General features: G+C 35.1%; 2 protein-coding genes across 6 annotated transcripts in view; one reads left to right on the top strand and one right to left on the bottom strand.

Annotated features, from left to right (window-relative positions):
* Positions 1 to 265: 265 nt before the first annotated feature.
* On the bottom strand, positions 266 to 15,258 carry LOC106172735 (uncharacterized). The gene is made up of 4 exons (XM_013553573.3): positions 15,106 to 15,258; positions 11,046 to 11,334; positions 2,596 to 2,792; positions 266 to 2,264 (listed from the first exon to the last, which is right to left on the bottom strand). Exons 2-4 carry the CDS (start codon positions 11,299 to 11,301, stop codon positions 2,136 to 2,138), a joined length of 582 nt encoding a protein of 193 aa, XP_013409027.2. The 5' UTR covers positions 11,302 to 11,334; positions 15,106 to 15,258; the 3' UTR covers positions 266 to 2,135.
* Positions 15,259 to 15,417: 159 nt separating this feature from the next.
* The window catches only part of LOC106172745 (uncharacterized), a 49,968-nt gene continuing 45,245 nt past the window's right edge, over positions 15,418 to 20,140 (top strand). For 2 of the 5 annotated variants that reach the window (XR_015334034.1, XM_087011764.1), the window contains exon 1: positions 15,419 to 15,635. Coding sequence is in view for 4 of the 5 variants with exons in the window: in XM_087011764.1 (XP_086867890.1) it covers positions 15,539 to 15,635 (97 nt within the window). In the remaining variant the exon portion in view is untranslated. Of the gene's footprint in view, positions 15,636 to 20,140 lie in introns of all 5 variants that reach the window. The other 3 variants (XM_087011765.1, XM_087011766.1, XM_087011767.1) reach the window with 2 other exon arrangements.

The raw sequence follows: 20,140 nt of genomic DNA, 5'->3' as shown, positions 1-20,140 counted from the left end.
AGTCAACACAATGCTAGGAGTACTGTTCTGTGGTAGATTTAAAAAATGCACAGTCAAAGGGTTTTACTGATATGTGGTTTAAGATAAGATTTTAGAATACATGGCCATTTTTCCACTCTTTAACTACATTTTTAATTTGCACATGCTACCGAGGTACTTTCAAATTTCAAATTGTTCAACATTTGGCATAATAAATGGGACTTTCACAAGGCAAATTTTCTCGTTATTATGAGAAATATAAGAAACAAAATATACCATACATGTATACCAGTAAATCTTTTAATAAATTATTTCGGTACCTACTATGCTTCACTGTCTACAGTTATTCAGTCACTAGATATTAAACATATAGAAAACATCTTTCATAACATGATAAAAATTAAACATGCTATAATTTACAATTCAACAAAAGTTTGTTCAATTGGAAAAATCAAAGAGATATCTAACAGTATATCTTGCATAAATTTTACAAAGGAATGTAGTAGAAAAAATTAATATTAGCATCTTAATAAACTATAACATAATTCTAACAAACTGGGAATGTTATAAAGAAGACACTGGACTTGCACCCTACGCTACAAAATATATAACAAATGTACATATCATTATTCTAGAAAAGCAGAAAAATACATTTTAAGTTCTCAGTCTTTCCCTTTTTGTTAAATTACATTACAAAATGGTCCTCTGTCTATCATTTATCTAATCAGCTGTACGAATGCGTATATTTATATATATATATATACAGTTATATGGATAAATAGCATATGAACTTTTAGTTGCATTAAGTAATACAAATAAAGCAGCATCAACATAAAACGACTTTTGAGATTGGCAGGAATACCATGACATAAATATACAACATTTAAAACATTGTTTGAATTTGTATCAATTTAATTGAGGGGACCATGATGACAAAAGATGGTAAAGGGCTTTATTTATGATGAAAGACATAATTAAAAAGGCACATATCACATACTAAATAAATCTCTGGGCTTTTCCTTATTGAAGGGAAAAGAATCAAACCCCCCACCAGAATCCACTTTCCGTCCCTGAAATTTTTTCCTAATCCTTTTAATCATATTGCACTTGAACCTTTTTCTTTCACTTCCAGCTATAAATGCAAAAACTAAAGAAAAAAAACATTAATAGCAAATAGATTAAAAAGAAACACCACTAGATTTTAAAGGGATAACAACTCTTCATATCACTGATAATTTGACCTCCATCTACCGGCCATACCAGTAGATGGCTATACTCTAAAGAGATTATTATTTTTAAAAAATAATAATAATAATAAAATAAATAAATAAATAAACTTTTAAGACAAAAACCTTGGACTAACCTTAAATGTAGAAATGAATAAACAACCATTATCTAGTATGGGATAATTGTTGTTTACCCCTTGAAAATTCATTTTTTGGCCAAAATGAACAGTTGTTATCCCTTTAAACAAAAACCCTTTCGGGTAAAAAAAAATTGTCACCAGACCATGTTGGTGGGTCGGGTGGGGACAACTGGTGACCAGTGACAATGCCACAGTTAAATACTCAATGAATCTGCACAGTTGTTAAATGATGATTGATAGACCCAAGATTGTTTCATCTTAAGATCCATCTAAAAGCTGCTCTTATTGACACTTCATGACATAGCTTTTTGAGTAATTATTGTATAATACTGCTATTGCATACAATGTATGAGAAATTATGAAAAAGACACTACATTTACGACACATTCAAAAAAATATAAATTTGGTTTAAATTTTTTTTATAATTTGACTACTGCTAAAGGCTTCACTTAAATGAAACCATGATCAATATCCACATAAACTTCAGTGACATTACATGGAGGTTACTCTACTTATTTTAACTACTGGTTCTTTCTGTTCTCATCATCTGGTTTAGCAGACATACAAAGGGTTTACAGGACACACAAACACATGCACCAGGGGCAGATCTAGAGATATATTTTCTGACAGTCTTCCAAATTAACTTTGTTGATCCATCATCTATTTTTGACCCATCTTCCGACAGTAAAAGTAAGATACCCATCAAAGTAAACTTGAAAATCTGACAGTCTTCCAGAAGACCCAGAAGATCGTCTGAATCCGCTCCTGCACACACACTGACATTTTCCTCTCAAGACTGCAGAGCATAAGATGTGTAAGACGGAGCTGGGGATGCAGCAGCTGAGCCAATGGGAGAGGACGAGTTGCGGGAAGACTGACTATCGATTCTGGCCAACACTTGCTGGACATCTGCAAAACCCTATAAAGAAAATCAGCAAAAATGTTCATTAGCTTGGTAGTTGGATCATAATGGAAAATAATCAAACACAAGCTAAAAAGCGTTCATACTGTTAGGTAATGGTTTGAAAAATTTTCCTCTTGTCTTTGATAACTTCACCTATAAAAAAGGTGTGCATTTGCTCTAAATAAAAAATGAATATAAGAGTTGGAAAATTGAATAAAGAATTAAAAAAGGATCAAAGGGGGAGACAGTTTTTTGCTTGAGTATATATATGTGTGTGTGTGTGTTTGAGAGAGAGAGAGAGAGAGAGAGAGATAGAGAGATAAAGCCACAAATAACATGATAAAACCTGCTGATCTCCTAGCTGACTGCCACCTTGCTCTGCCCTCATCACTTCGTCATAGCTAGGGGGCTGTGTGGGGGGTTGTGTGGGGGGCTGTGTGGGGGGCAGGGTGGCAGTAGAACAGGTCAACTGGTCTCCACTTAGAGAAGAGGTCAAGGTCTGACGACTTGTGTGGATACCATAGTTTCTGTACACATTCACATCTAGTCATAAAAAAGGCATGAGTTTAACTACTGTTTCATGGTGGCATTTCTTTTTTAATTACTCATTCAGAAAATGACACTAAAATGTTGCATTCTTTGCTTGAAACCACAGTGACATTAAAACTTCTCTCAATCATTCTACATTCAACTGGTTTTAAAAAAGGAAACAAGGCAGCAAAGCTGTCAAATGTACAGACAAAGAACAGAAAATAAAGATGCAAATAAGTGAAAAATTAAATTTTCACAAAAAACTGTTAAATTGCCAGAAAAATTTACCAAACAGACTGCGTTGCCTATTGAAGCTGTATGTTAGACCCATGTTTCTTTCCTGTAAGTTTGAGAACAGTAAGTGACATGATTTCCCTTAAATGGTCATCATAGGAGCAGTGCCCAAAACAGGGGTTTCTTCAAATTTTGATGCAACATTACATAATGTTTAACAGCATAATGACAATCAAATGTTATTAATAAAATATTAGTAACATGGACATTCAGAAAATGTGACAAGCAAAGGTCTTCAGGCCCATGGAACTTCAAAGTCACGCCTTGAAAATGCCAAAATGTAAACAAGACAGCACTGTTCTGAAATGGGTTTATTTCCATTTTTAACACTTTTTTAACATAAAACAAAATAAACATTTTACTGCCATTTTTATATGACCAACTAAGAAAATTGATGAGATGGGAAAAGTATCAATAGAACAGTGTTAAATGTCCAATTTCCTCCATTCTGCGATTCTGAACATAGTGGATGATTGAATCTGACAAACTGCAATGATATGAGTTTATTTCCATTTTTGACACTTTATTACACAATACACGATAACAAGTTTACCATGTTTTTTACATAATCAACAAACAATGTTGTAAAGATGCAGGAAATATCAAACAAACACTTTTAGGCATCTTATTAGTTAAATAATGAGACTGTTAACATGCCTAATAATTGAATCTGAGGAAATGTGAAAAACAGTATAACTTCTAAAATAATGGCCCGATTATGCTGATTTTCGAACTCAACCTGCGTTTTAGTAAGATTGACCACTCCTGTGAGTATAATTACAATTGGCCAAGCCGTTTTTCTTATATTGTGTTATCAGTGTTGTATTTATATTGAAAATAGTGAAAAAACAGCATAAATTCCCTAAAAATGGCCCAATCATGCTGATTTTCGAACTTGACCTGCGTATTATGAATATTCATCAGTTCTGTAAGTTTCAAGTCAAAAGGTAAAATGGTTTTCCACTTATCGTGTTATCGGTGCTGCATATATGCTGAAAAAAGTGAAAAAACAGCATAAATTCCCTAAAAGTGACCCGATCATGCTGATTTTCGAACTTGACCTGCGTATTATGAATATTCATCAGTTCTGCAAGTTTCAAGTCAAAAAGTAAAATGGTTTTCCACTTATCGTGTTATCGGTAAAAGTGCATGGCGACGACGGCGACGACAGCGACGACGGCGACGACAGACGCAGATGATGGCTATATGTACAGACACATCTGTGTCTGTACATAAAAATAGCCATTTACTCAATTATTAAAGGTACTGGCTTCTTAACCTTCTTAACCTACTCTTTAAAACTGATAAGAAATTTTTAACAAGGCAGCAAAGCTGTCAAATGTACAGACAAAAAACAGAAAATAAAGATGCAAAAAAGGTCATTTTGTTAATTTTGATGCAATAATAAATAATGCTTATAATAGCACTATCAGTCAACACTGAATTTTATAATCATGCACAACAGGTAAAATGGTCAATAACATGAGCGGACCCAGAGATATTCTCTGACAGTATTCCAAAGTATCTATTTTGATCCATCCTCCATTTTGATGGTCTTCCAACAGAAGAAAAAATAGATACCAGGCAATATAAACTTAATAACCTGACTGTCTTCCGGAAGTCCCAGAAGATGGTCTCAATCTACCCTTTCAATAAGATTACAGTTTCAGGACCATGAGAGTTCAAATTCACATGATGTAAGTCTCAATATTTGAAAAATGATGACAGTGCATAAAATAATATTACATAAGTAACATAATGTTTAAAGACATAAAAAACAATACAACTGCTTATGTGGAAATACAGAAATGTCAGAGTCTCAGGCGGATGTGAGTTAAAAGTCACAAATGCAAGTGTTTGAGAAAAAATTATAAAGGAAAACATAACAAAACTAGAAAAGCACTCCGAGAGTGCAGACCTCTGCCAAGGTAGCAATTGTTGATTATTATTGATTTTTGTCCTCTTTGGCCCACTTCTGACAGTTCCTGAAAATTTCAGCAAAATCGGTCCATAACTTTTTGAGTTATGTTGATGACAAACAGGGGTGAAAATATAACCTCCTTGGCAGAGGTAAATATAATTCCAATGAAGCTGCTATTCAAACTTTTAATCTTTCAGTTTGATATATATATATATATATATATATATATATATATATATATATATATATATATATATATATATAAAACTTATTTGCAATATTAAACAAAATTTACCTGCATAATTATCACTGCTTCCTTATTATTAATCTAGCAGAGAGCTTAACCTATGGGAGTTTACAGGGAAATATCAACAAGTGTGCTTTATGTAGCCTATCAATTAGGCAAATTACTTTATAACTGAAATTAGCGAAGTGATACCCAAGGGAAATTTATAGACTGACCCTCTCAAAGGTCTTTCAGGCCCATAAGTCACAACTTAAGAAGAGCACAAAACAATAATGCACAAAATAGGAGACTACCACTTCTGATGCAATAATACATTATGTTTAACTGCACAGTCAACATCAAATTTTAATTTTGCACAACAGGTAACACCGACGAAAGTAAAAGCATAAGGCTTCAGGCCCATCAGAGTTCAAATTTATACTTAGAAAGTGCCAGAATGAGAAAAATGAAATTTCACACAAAATTGCATTAAATTCAATAATAAATGATAACCCAATTGACCTGGCTTTCTAATTTGAACTGCATGCCAATCCTAAAAATCATACCCTTAAAGGTATACTGTGATGAAAAAACGGGTTAAAACTATCCGTTAAGTGCCCAAAAGTCATTTTTGAGTAATGAAAAAAAAGTTCTTACGTTTATTTAGTTTTTAAAGCCGATTTTATGCAGGTGTGAATGTAGTTTATGATACTCCCGCGTGGTGGCGCTTTAAGGCGAGTGACGTCACTAGCGTCAAGGCTCAGAAAGCCATATTCGATTCAGCTATCCGCTTGCTAGCAGTGCAAACTAAAAGCGATACACGCAATTGATCACTACATGATCATTTATAAATTCAAACTTTTGAAGATAGATACACAAAAGAAGATGAATTCCCCACGTGGTTATCATTTATTAACCAACAAAATACACCAAAACTATGTTAACAGTAAAGGTTTGGAAGCAGGGCAGCGAACACAGTTTTTCACACATTGCCCATCTGTCGCGTCGGCTGAACGTTCTTATCCCGACTGATAAGAGAAAGTTACCTAATACATGCAGGTGTGACAGCTAACATTATTTTTCACACCCGTGCAGTTTACCAGTGTCATTCCGGGAGAGCCAGGTCAGTGGACAAAAGGCCAAAGATATCGGACTGATAGCATCGGACACTACATTTCACACCTCTGCAACTTACCTCGCTACTTCTGCCTTACACGTGATCAGTGCAGCAGTATGTCGAGTAAAAATTTGATTCCACTATCATGTTAATATTAACGTTTTCACTAACATAACCAAAAAATTCGACAACGTAATTCTGCTACGAACTATTTTTTGGGCTCTAGAAGCTGCTCTCTTCTTCCTTTCGATGGCCGCATCATGCACACATCCTACAGGTAAGACTCTCGTCGGCAGCGCTCTGGCATTTACTGTCGCATTTTGGTACTCCGAAAAATCGAATATACTGGGTACAGCATCATCTTTTAGTTTTCTCCGTGCTTTTCCACCGCACAATTCAGCTCGCAGGTCACGTACGAAGCATTCCGGCTCGAAGTGGTCGCTACAGATCCTCGCGTGTTTTGACACTGTGCTGGGATTTTTTAACTTCAGAGAATTGAGCCAAATTTTACGTTTAGCGGTATCCGCAGGCAGGATATAATAGCAGATGTCTTTCTTATTGTAACCTACATTACGGCACCCGGGAGCAACACAACTTTGCGGCATTTGTTTTTCTGACACCTGGATGTTTAGTCGCCTACTGCATAGTATATACTATTACTAGTACAGCTGTGGGAAGCTACTCCACGGGTTACGTCACTAGAAACTGACCAATCAGAATTTTCTCATCTAAATCTCATCTTTTCTCTCTAAAACTTAAAAAGAACAATTTTTTGACGTGGATTTATAGTTTTTATACTGTAAAAAAAGCAGTGAACGCTATGTGTTCCTAGAGCGCAGTAGGCCTTTAAGTTAAATATAATAATAAATAACACAGTTTTCTTTTCATAATGTTTGCAGTAGCAGTGCAAAAAGATTATTGTCAATTTTGATGTAACATTACATAATAAATTATAGAATAATTATCACCAATTTTTGATTATTGACTATAAATAGCATGAACATGTAGAAAATTTGATTACCATCCGGCTTCATGTCCATGGGAGCTCCGAGTCCCACAATGAATATGCCAAAAAGATAATGAATATTTCACTAAAATGTATAACTTCCAGAAAAAGAAGCCCATTAGACTGCTTTTTCAACTTGGCTGCATTTTAGTCCTGTGTTTCTTTTTTGAAAGTTTGACAATCATAAGTAACACGGTTTTCCCATCATGGTCATCATGGCAGATGTGGATGATTGAATCTGACAAACTGCAATGATATGAGTTTATTTCCGTTTTGGACACTTGATTACACAATACATGATAACAAGTTTACCATCATTTTTACATAATCAACTAACAATGTTGTAAAGATGCAGGAAATATCAAACAAACACTTTTACGTATCTTATTAGTTCAATAATGAGACTGTTAACATGCCTAAGAATTGAATCTGAGGAAATTTGAAAAAAACAGTACAACTTCTAAAATAATGGCCCGATAACGCTGATTTTCGAACTCAACCTGCATTTTTGTAAGATTGACCACTCCTGTGAGTATAATGACAATTGGCTAAGCTGTTTTTCTTATATTGTGTTATTAATGTTGCATATATGTTGAAAAAAGTGAAAAAACAGCATAAAAAAATTAAAAGAAAATGTAAAATAAAACATAACAAAAAATACCAATAAAGCTGCTATTCAAACTTTTAATCTAGCTGTACAATTACTAACATGATATGAATAACCCTATTGAGTTTGAGAATAATAAGGCACTGTTATTCATCTTTAGCATTAATGTAAGCGTTACACAAAATTTTTTTTGTAAACTTATTTTCCACATAACATTTACCTGCATAATAATCATCGATTCCTAATTATGTGACACAGTTAAGAAAGCTAAACCGATGGGACTTTACAATGAAATCTCAATGTGTGTTTATGTAATCTCATTTAATACCCACTTGAAAATTAATTAAGCAAATTATTTTATAACCCTGAAATAACTTGAAAATCAATTAAGCAAATTATTTTATAACCCTGAATTAACTGCCTACTATCCATATACATTTATTGCACCAAATAGCACTGTACTGCATTGCTTTCAAAACAGAAAACAATTACGATGGTTTTCCAACACAAGCTGCACTTCAGTCTTTTCAGTAAGGTTGATTATCATAAGTAACATGGTTTTCCCTTAATCGCTATCCTGGCAGCAGTGTCCAAAATAGGGTTTTCTTTAACTTTCATGCAATATAACATAATACTTAACAGCATAATGACCATCAAATTTTTTATAAAAAAATAAAAGTATCATGGATATTCAGAAAATGTGATATGGAAAGGTCTCCAAGGACATGGAAGTTAGGGTCACACTTTCAAAATGCCAAAATGTTAACAAGAGATAACTGTACTGAAATGATTTTCTTTCCATTTTCAACACCTTTTTTACATAAAACCATCATCAATTAACTGTCATTTTTAAATGATCAACTAGGAAAATTGTTGACATAGGAAAAATATCAATAGAACAATTTAAAATGTCCAATTAGCTCCATTTGGAGATTCTGAACATAGTAAATGATTGAATCTGATGAACTGCAATGATGAGTTCCTTTCCATTTTTGATACTTTATTACACAATGCAGGATAATAGGTTTACCGTCATTTTTATATAATCAACTAACAATATTGTTAAGAAGCAGAAAATGTTAAAACAACACTTTAACATATCCAATTAGTACCGTTATGAGACTGTTAACATGCTTAAGATTTAAATCTGAAGAAAAACCACTTATATACAAAAAGGCTAATAACTTCATCAAAACTTAACTGATCAAGCTTATTTTCAAACTTGATCTGCATACTGGTCAGATTGATCACTCCTGTGAGTTGCAAGACAAAAGGCTGATTGGTTTTCCTTAAAATGCGTTATCAGTGTTGCATGTATGCTGAATAAAGGGAAAAAAACAGCATTACTTTTGTAAAAATAGTCCAATCATGCCAATTTTCAAACTTGACCTGCGTATTATAAATATTCACCAGTTCTGTAAATTTCAATCCAAGGAAAGGAAAAACATTTTTACACTTATCATGTTATCGGTGTTATAAAAGTGCTGAAAAAATTGAAAAAAAAAAAAAAAAAAACAGGATAACTTCCATAAAAATTGCCCGATCTTGCTGATTTTCAAACTTGACCTGCGTATTATGAATATTCATTAGTTCTGTAAGTTTCAAGCCAAATGAAAAAACAGTTTTCCACTTATTGTGTTATCAGTGCTGCATATATGCTGAAAAAAGTGAAAAAACAGCATAAATTCCCTAACAATAATCGAATCATGCTGATTTTCAAACTTGACTTGCGTATTATGAATATTTATCAGTTCTGCAAGTTTCAAGCCAAAAGGTAAATTGGTTTTCCACTTATGGTGTTATCCGTGCTGCATATATGCTGAAAAAAAGTGAAAAAACAGCATAAATTCCCTAAAAATGACCCAATCATGCTGATTTTCGAACTTGACCTGTGTATTATGAATATTCATCAGTTTTGTAAGTTTCAAGTCAAAAGGTAAAATGGTTTTCCACTTATCGTGTTATCGGTGCTGCATATATGCTGAAAAAGTGAAAAAACAGCATAAATTCCCTAAAAATGGCCCAATCATGCCGATTTTCGAACTTGACCTGCATATTATGAATATTCATCAGTTCTGTAAGTTTCAAGTCAAAAGGTACAATGGTTTTCCACTTATCGTGTTATCGGTGCTGCATATATGTTGAAAAAAGTGAAAAAACAGCATAAATTCCCTAAGAGTGACCCGATCATGCTGATTTTCGAACTTGACCTGCGTATTATGAATATTCATCAGTTCTGCAAGTTTCAAATCAAAAGGCAAAATGGTTTTCCACTTATCGTGTTATCGGTAAAAGTGCACGGCGACGGCGACGGCGACGACGGCGACGACGGCGACGGCGACGACAGACGCAGATGATGGCTATATGTACAGACACATCTGTGTCTGTACATAAAAAGGCAGCAAAGGTGTTAAATGTACAGACAATAAGGGGAAAAAAACAATGCAAACAATCAGGTTTGCCAATATGAGCTGTATGTCGGTCATTCTTTTACATTACAAAATAACAAGTAACACAGTTTTCCTTTTGGAGCATTTGTAGTGGCAGTACATTAAATATTTTTATCAATTTTGATGCAATGTTACACAATGCTTCACAGTTTATAACCACCATCAATTTTAAATTATGCACTGTAGGTAACACAGGGAAATTCCTGGAAATCCCATTATGGCTGCTAAAAATACCCTTTCATGATAAACCCCCTACTATATGTATATTTAATGGCTTTAATTTTCATCTTACCATTGCAATATTACACAGTATGAACAAAATTTAAAGAAATGCAAACCAGTATAGAACTACCCCAATATAATATGACAACAATGGGGAAAGACACAGGGGACTGCTATATGTACAGAAACATCTGTGTCTGTACATAAAAAGGCATCAATCACCAGTCTGAAAGACTGAAAAATTACAAACATTGAATTAAGTTGACAAGACCAATTTTTTTTATTTGTGGCACACTGAGCACAATTCCACACTGTTACAGCTACCACAATCAACTTACCAGATCACAGCTACCACAATCAACTTACTAGATCACAACTACCACAATTAACTTACTAGATCATAACCACCACAATCAACTTACTAGATCCCATGGTTCCACTGACACTAGTAATATGTGGCTCAGCATTCTGGCTGGCTTGCATGGCAGCAGCTCTCTTCTTGGTCTTGGCAAGGACGACCATGACGATAATGATCAGTACCACAGCAAAGGTCAGCCCTAGTGGTAACCAGACGGACTGGCCAGAAGAACCGACAGATGAGCGGTCATTTGGGCTGATCGTGGTAGAGAGAGGGAGGGTGGGGGCAAGGGTGTTGTTGACCAGTCCATCCTTAGCCATTCAAACCACAGGCATTATAATCTTGCTAAAGCCCTGGAACGATCAATGATATAAATATATATTTCAAATCTCTTTTCCTTTTTTTTTGCATTATATTCAAAACTGTAATGATATCAATGTTTTCAGTTCAAAAACGTGTTGGTAATTTTTTTGGCAAATCAACTGTTCTGAACTGGTAATAAAAAGAAACGCTTCTCAAAGGCACCAGTCCATCAAGTCTAACACATTGGAGCTTTCCTGCTGGCAGTTTACTTTGAAGTAAGTGCTGTGCGGATACAGCTGCAGCGGCACATCACAAGGCAAGCCACCTCTGTCACTTCAATCCTGGCTGCTCTCAACATGTCTGACATCCAGGCTACTGTATTCTTCCTTCACAGATTAAAAGGATAACGATTGTTCATTTTGTCCAAAACATGAATTTTCCTGGGGTAAAACACAACTTTCTCATACTTACCAATGGTTTATTTCATGAATCAATTTCAACATTCAAAGTTAGCCCTGTTTTTTTTTTTTTTTTTTAAAGTTTGTTTTTTCGTACTAACGTGGTCTGATGGCAAGCACAGATTTCACAGCTGAAACAGTCGTTTTTGTGGTAAAATAGAATACATTTCAACAAATTGTTTCCAATGTATTTATTGTGAAATATAGATCTCATACAAAGAGTTGTTATCATTTTAATTTTTTTCCTCCCAAAGAGAATAAATGGAAAATTGCTAAAACTACCTTTTTATGAAAAATTCTAACTGCTACTTCCCTAATGTCACCTTAAAAAATATCCACTGAGCTCAGCCTGTCTCGGTCAAACATGGACAAAAGGAAGACTTCGGAAAAGTTTTTGCATATTTGTAATTTTGTTCTCTCTGCTATATCTATTGAATGGTACAATGGACCTTTAATGTAAAAATATTATGTAATACATCCCTCTTTAAATAAGTTCAAACTTATTTTCTAATAAAATAGACTTCTAATAATGCACTGGGTTAGATTTGCAAAGAGAATATTTTACTTCTGGTGGACAACCAATCTATGCTTGAATAAAGGAAAATTCCACTCTTTGGCTACAAATTATGCAATGACTATTTAAAAAAAAAACATTGATGTTTAATTTTTGGTGTAACTTATACCGTACTGTAACTTTCCATCCAAAGCAATATGACCCACGAAAACTTCTTTGCATTATATCTTTATTGTTGTGGTTTCCAAAACAAACCACATATTTTAGTCCTGCCTCCATGTGCTTACTAGTAGTTCAAGTGGAATTTTCTGTTCATGACATTAAACAACTCGAAGTTATAGGGTTTGTTTCAGCAACAATTTCCCCGAGATCATCTATTGCTTCACATTGTAAAACAGTGCTTTTGATGTCTAATTGTATCATGAACAATGTTATCAAAACAATATTCTGCCATAAAGTCGTATGATTTATCAGCTAATGCCCTTTGTACATGAATTCAGGAAGAAGTATTCCTGGTTTTGTGCTGTATTCTGTGCAGATAATGTTTCGTCATCCTATTTTCTATTCTCAGACTGGCTGAGGTCTTTGAGCGGTAGAGCCAACATCATCATTTAGACTAGTCTAAACACAGATTAATTTTAAAAAAATTATTTATGTGAAATATGCATAGTGTTATCTTGTTAATATCACTATACAGAGATTGCTGTAGTTGAGACAACAATACTGATAGAGCATTGTGTTTGAATCATCACTTCTGGCAGAGACATCAGCACTACCCTTGCGAAAATTTCTCATTCAATGTTCACTTACAGTTCTCATATTCTAGAACATTTGGAATATTTTTATTTTACAGTTCTAATGCTGTTCTGTAATGAATGTAACAGTTCAAGAACTGTTTTTGGGAAGTCCTTCAGAATCCTAGAACAGATTAAGAACATTTTTCATAAAAGAGAAAAACATTATGTTTTAGGCCAGATTGAGAACAGTAAGTGAGCATTAAATGAGAGAAATTTTTGCAGGGGCAAGTAGTATATGCAGGGATGAGACCAGTCCTCACTGAAAAAATAGGAAAATTGGCCAGAAGTCCAGGGTACACTATTCACAAGAATGACCCAAATGAGCCTGAAAAAGTCGGAAAAGTCTCATCAATGTATACGTATACAGAAGAGAATGACAGTAATTTTTCTCTGGCCTCAGTCCTAAAATCTGCCTTTGCCTGTTTATGTTTTAAATGATATTAGAAACATATAAGCTGATGTTTACAAAACAGGTTTTATTTTGACAAAACGCCCATGAATATTTTCCTTCAAACCTCCTCGCTGGATACAATAATTTGACATTTTGATTAAGCCACAGCCACGATTGTTATATTGACAAAAAAAAACAAAAAAACTATGAATGATGATGCTGTGAACACTGCCCATGCTTAGAGCTTTACTGTCAGTGGTGGCATTAATGTAATATATATCTATCATTCTGGTATCTCCCCTTACCCTGTTACCTTCTATCAGGGTCAATATGGAACAAATTTTGAGATGAGATGCACTGTATACTTTTCAACCTGCTCAGAATCATCGCTATCACATCGCGTACTAGGCAAGAGCGGTGTTTCGTCTGATACTTCAAAGTGCGTACTGATGCACACCTTGAAAACAGGTAGTGTGATCCGATCTAACGGTGAATTCAGGATCATTCGGTGCCGAGACTGGTAGCTGGGTAGGCCTGAGATTGATTTTTCACAAGATAATCACAGATATACCTTTAGATAAATTGACAGTAATTTGGTTCTATGAGACCCTGTGATGGAATCTCAAGGATGATTACATGGCTGCATGGTAATTGTTTGCATAACTACTGAGGCCCTGCCACTTAACAGACCCAAGCCAAGCAATCAAGACAGTTAATTGCTCTGATTTTAATCACTTGCTCTTTTGTGACAGATATAAATAGCCCCTTCTGAATAGATTGTTACGAATATCAGATTAAAGTTAACTGAGGAACCTCCTGAAATCGCTCCCTACATAGCAACAAAATGGGACGGATAAAGGCTGATTAAATTGTTGTACTGGCCATACATATTGAGAGGTGTGACAAGAATGGTCGTCCTAAAAATAAAGTCTTGGGGTCCCATATACACCTGTATGATTAATAATAATCGTTAGTTTCTTGAGCACTAAATGATATGAATACATTTGCAGGCTCTCTAGACTACATTATTTACACAATATATATGGATATACAATTATATATGTTTACATATGTAGTATGTTAAATTACACATGATTAGTACATGTCGGAGTATTGGGGTAAGATATATATCCAATATCACCTGTACAAAGTAATGGGGAACGGACTACGGTTCCTAGCTACCATTCCTGTCACACCAGCAGAAAAGAGAGAGCCGGGGTTGGTGGGTGGGGGTGGGGGTGGGGGTGGGGGTGGGGGCTAGGGGGGATACGTGTTGTGCGTGGAAAAACACTGTGACGTATGGATATATACTGTTTTTCTCTTGAAGATTTTCTAATGTTATTATGTAACATGTAAGCAAAATACTCGATCTCTCTGGCGATCAGGACGAGTCTCCATAAAACAAGGTCATACACAGCCCTATGTCCTGAAATGACGGTCAAGCTGTTGACCAGGAATGCACAGTTCTAGAGCGACTGTCGGGGCCAGGTCAAACCACTGAACTTAGCCAAGGCGAAACTTTCTCCGTTTGCCTAATGCCAAAGAAGGCCATTTCACTTACAACATTTCAATTTTTCGTCATAATTTTGCTCTTTTGGATAATAAACAGCAACAAAAACAAAATATTTTTAGAGTTGTACAAATCAGTTTCTCGAGCTCACCTGCCTCACCCCTTCACACTCCACTAACCGGATGTAAACAGTGGGGATTCCCCGGCTGTGTAGCAAAAAAGGAATGCGAAACTGGTTATAGATAGATTTATATAATATGTAGAACTCTGTGTCAGTTTATGAAAGAATTAGAAGTGTATTACACTTATCGTCTGATTAATACAAGTGAAACATAATGTTGCGTTCCGCCTTCACTCGAGACCTTTTGCTCTTTGTCGGCAAACACGTCAATGTTCCACAATTTTTGATTGGTTACTTTTCTGAATATATTATGCAAATAGAATTGTAACCAATCAGAAGGACAGAGGCATTACGCGAAAAGAAAAGCAGCAAATCGCCTCGGCGAGGCTGTAAATCTCGGATTACATCCAAGCAAGATGGTCGCAGTGGAATCTAGCATTGTAAATATAACAAACGATCCTTAATGAAAGAAACAAAAACTGTAACTCCGTTGGAGGATACTCAAGACGATATCCAGGGGAGCATGTCAGCGGGAAAATCGTGTCTTGAAGACGATGAATGTAAGTGTTTTATCTCTGTTTACTTGAAGTTTGTGGTATTTGTGGCATTTGTGAATCCGTAGGGTCGTTGACCGATTTTGAGAATGTTATATTTAATAAGGTTAACATGAGATCTGCTGAGGATACCGTCATCCCTGTAATCAGATATGCCCCCCCCTCCTACCTGCGTCACTGCAGTACACCATTACTGTGCATCCTTTAGTCAATTTAGGAAAAGGACATACTTTCTTTTTATTTTCATCCTCATAGAATTTTGTATGACGTTGTGATGCTATTGATGTTGTCTTCTAAAAATCAATCAAGCAGTTATCTGGTACACAGTAGCATAATGGACACACTTTACTCACATGACCTATGTATGATCATGATTCGTATACTTGTGTGATGTTTAAATAGAATATATTGACCTGGTTCATGGTGCAGAATGGATATTTACGACTTGCTAAATCATTATAAGTGGGTCAAGAGAGATTGGCCTTTTTAACGAGCAGTAAACATTTTACTGGACCGATCCACTGTGAGAGAGTGACAACTAAATAGCCTAACTGTTATGTAAGAGACTTGTCCAGTTAGGTGTACTGTACAATGTGGAAAGGGCAATTGAGTATGTAATTAATACTATCTTTGTTTTGAAAATGCTCTAAAGTCAAATTTTCGGTGCCTTCATTCCTTTCAAATTGAGGTACTTGTAATTTCAAGTTCAGAGCTTAAAAATGATAAAAGGTTAAAAACCCTAAAATAAAAATACTTGATGTTGATATTTCCTAGTCCAATGTACAGGAAGATATGTCCATAGGCCTGTCATTTAGAATTAAATTTATTTGATTATAATCGTATTAAAACTCATCAAATTTGTGCACAATGGTTTGTGAATAGGAAAATTTAGATTTGGCTGGAAAATACTGGAAAGCAAATCGTTTTTATGAAAGACGGTATGCTTAGTGAAAGTGCCTGCAAATGCATGTGCAAGAATACTCTTATAATTTGGTAATAGGAAGATATTCTATATATAAACTCTCAGAATTAAATGATGAATTAGGACCACTGATTAAAAAGTTCACATGCTGTGAAGCAGAAACTACGGATATCACTGTTCATCTGTGCTGTATTCCAGAATGTATAGAAAATTTATACCTGGAAGTGTTTTGGATAGCAGTAATTATGGTTGTAGACATATCATTTCATAGTGACCTGGTGTGGACATCCAGATGACCCAACCACTGACCCACACCATCATCATAGGCCATAACTTAGTGAACTTCCGACCTCGCAGTGGCTAGTCAGCGAAATAAATATGCTCTAGTGTGTACCCTGTCATTGTTAACATCTTGCATGCTCTAGTTGTTTTTTTTTCTGCCAAGTCTGAAGTTGTAATATAGCTATATGTACAGTATCCAGGGCTTGTTGTGAGCCTGAAATATGTATTTTCTAACATTTTGTGGCCCAGGAGAGCAGATGCCAGGGAGTTTTGTAATGTCAGGAGAAGAACATGCAGGGAAATATTTGTAATTATTACATATGAAAGTAAGTATATATGGGAGGAATAGGAACTGTATTGATGAAGTTATCTGGCATAATTGGGATTGTTAAGGAAGGAGACGAGGCAGTCTTATATGGCACCTATTAAAAGGAGTTATTGGCTGATTTTTTTTATTGAATTTATAATTTACAAGATGTTAGGTCCTGGAATTAGATGGATAATGAGAAGTATGTCGTAATATACTCAGGAAGAAGCAGAATAGCTGCCAAGTTTTTTTTATCGCTAGGCCCCGAGGATGTATAGGCAATAGGGTGTTCTTGGTCGGCCATCTTTTCGTTCGCTTCAACTGGCAAAAGCAAGAATTCACGAAAGTCGCATAGTACGGAAGAGTAGTTATTATGGTACTTACAAGTAAGCATGAAATATTTTGTGTTGACTTTGTTGATTAGAGCATTAAATTCGCCATTTAATGTGATAAAGTCTACCTTTTCCGAGGTTTTGCTGGGACTTGAAATTAAAATGAAAAAGAGAAAAAACTTGCAATAAGGAATGACATTAGTGTCATTGAAAAAAATACTAGTAAGGGTCAGTGAAAATTCGCCATTTAATGTGATTAAGTCTACCTTCTGAGGTTTTGCCCAGACTTGAAATTAAAATGAAAAAGAGAAAAAACTTGCAATAAGGAATGACATTAGTGTCATTGAAAAAAATACTAGTAAGGGTCAGTGAAAATTCGCCATTTAATGTGATTAAGTCTACCTTCTGAGGTTTTGCCCAGACTTGAAATTAAAATGAAAAAGAGAAAAAACTTGCAATAAGGAATGACATTAGTGTCATTGAAAAAAATACTAGTAAGGGTCAGTGAAAATTCGCCATTTAATGTGATTAAGTCTACCTTCTGAGGTTTTGCCCAGACTTGAAATTAAAATGAAAAAGAGAAAAAACTTGCAATAAGGAATGACATTAGTGTCATTGAAAAAAATACTAGTAAGGGTCAGTGAAAATTCGCCATTTAATGTGATTAAGTCTACCTTCTGAGGTTTTGCCCAGACTTGAAATTAAAATGAAAAAGAGAAAAAACTTGCAATAAGGAATGACATTAGTGTCATTGAAAAAAATACTAGTAAGGGTCAGTGAAAATGTGTACTGCACAAAGCAATGAAAATGGGTAGCCCTCACTCACTGGTCCGACTGGCCATGTGTATACAGTCTCAGAAAAGTAAATGTGGATTCATAATTTCAGTTCGATGTTTTTTTTTTTACTAGCAAAAAGTCATCACCTTCCTCCTTCATTGCCCTTATCGCCATCGATGTTTTCTCTTGCATCGATAAATTGAATTAAAAATTGGCATCATCTGACCCTTTTGCCAAACGCTTTACTATTTTCCCATCTTTTCCCAGCATATTTAGAAAGTGATATGCTAAATATCCCCCAAATTGAAATGATTATAGGAAAAGTTACTATAGAATACTGACTGAAAGTGATATGTGAAGATAGAATTGTTTTAAAAATGAAAACAGAAATTTAAAACTGACTACACTGAGTAGACTTTGATGTAGTCAGCTATTCTGTTTTAGCAGTCTGTGCAGAGCCCCAAAGCTCCCCGCTTGTTTGTTAATAAAATATAAGCAGGTTCAATCCTCCATCTCACTGCAGTTTTCAAAGGTTACATGATGGTTGACTGGCTGACACAGAGTCTGTTGGTCATTTCAGTTGTTATGTCTGGTTGTCTGTAGTCTACATTAAGTATCAATAGTGAATGAACAATGACCATATAAATGCTGTGTTATTCACACAGAGCAACTGCAGTGCAACAGATAGGGGTCAGTTTTCAAAAACACTTAGACCCCATTCCCAGAGGTTAGATCGATCCAAACTAGATCGACCTAACTCCCTGGGAGTTCACGCTAAATAGCTGTCAGCCGAGCGGGCACGAAAGTTAATTACCCCCTTACAGCTTGTAGTAGGCGGGACGGACATTTAAGCCGGATTATCTGACAGTAATCTAGTGAGACTCCCCACGGGGATAGATCGATCTAAAATCTATGGGAATACTCCCTTAAAGATACATAAAATAAAGAAAAAAGAGTAGAAGTGGATCCTTGATTATAACAGCAAGTGGTCTTAGCTTGTGACTGGATGTGCGTTTTTATGCGTCTTTTGACTTTTCTTATTTGTGTGAGTCAGTGTCAAATTTTAGAATAAAACGATTCACAAAAAGATGCAGGAAGAAGAGACGTGAATATCAATTTTTGAGGTACAAAGCATGACTTTGTAGAATGATTACGCAATCCATAGTCAACTGTAGAACCAGATGCTAGGACACAGAAACTTCATTGCGGACACTCCTTTTGAATTGTATGATGCCACTTAGATCAGGTTTCTTTGGCTTTTATTTAAAAAAAAAATGCCTATTCTGCACAGTTTGACTCCTTTTATGATAATGTTGAACTTGCCCATATTATCTGCTGATGCATTGGTGGCTTTGTAAGAGAGAGAGAGAGAGAGAGAGAGAATGTTTTTGAAAGGCTCACTTAAGTCAGTTGTAATGTCAAACAGTCACAAGTCACAGTATCTTTTTCTTTTAGTACTTTCCTGCAAGCTTTTAAGTGTTTTTTCTTTAAACAAAATAAAATATAGCTCTGTTTACTTTGGAGTATTAAATCTTTTTCATCCCAAGTGTTTGTTTTCTTTTCCACCAAATGGAATTGAAAAAATTGTATGGAGGTAATTTGACACATTTAGTGCACATGGTAAGTTTTTTTTTTACTTTTTTATTCGTCCACCACCATAGACGTGGAGATACTAATGTAACTCTGGACTCTGGAGCTGGAGACACTGTGATTTGAACCCCCTTTGCATCTGATTGCCCTTCCTTGTTCTTTTATGTGACAGTTTTTTTTCCTACAGTGGCATTAAACAATGGAATCTTTGATGTACACCAATGTTTGTTAGCAAAACATTGGGTTTAAGGTTAGACCATTTCCAAAGCTCATGAACTATAAACCTTTATTATCATTTAGT

Source organism: Lingula anatina, chromosome 4 (genome assembly GCF_051362555.1).
Source record: "Lingula anatina isolate TDL-2025a chromosome 4, LinAna3.0, whole genome shotgun sequence".
In the NCBI taxonomy this organism is placed as follows: Eukaryota; Metazoa; Brachiopoda; class Lingulata; order Lingulida; family Lingulidae; genus Lingula; species Lingula anatina.
The sequence above is the reverse complement of the archived record's forward strand: the minus strand, read 5'-3'. Positions and strand labels throughout refer to the sequence as shown.

What these genes read in the sequence shown, in the direction of transcription:
- LOC106172735 (XM_013553573.3), bottom strand. Translation starts at nt 11,301, where the DNA reads ATGGCTAAGGATGGACTGGTCAACAACACCCTTGCCCCCACCCTCCCT. An exon ending in CAGTGGAACCATGGGATCTA is followed by an intron (nt 2,793 to 11,045) that starts GTAAGTTGATTG and finishes TTTTATGACTAG; the next exon opens with ATGTGAATGTGTACAGAAAC. An exon ending in GTCAGCTAGGAGATCAGCAG is followed by an intron (nt 2,265 to 2,595) that starts GTTTTATCATGT and finishes TTTTCTTTATAG; the next exon opens with GGTTTTGCAGATGTCCAGCA.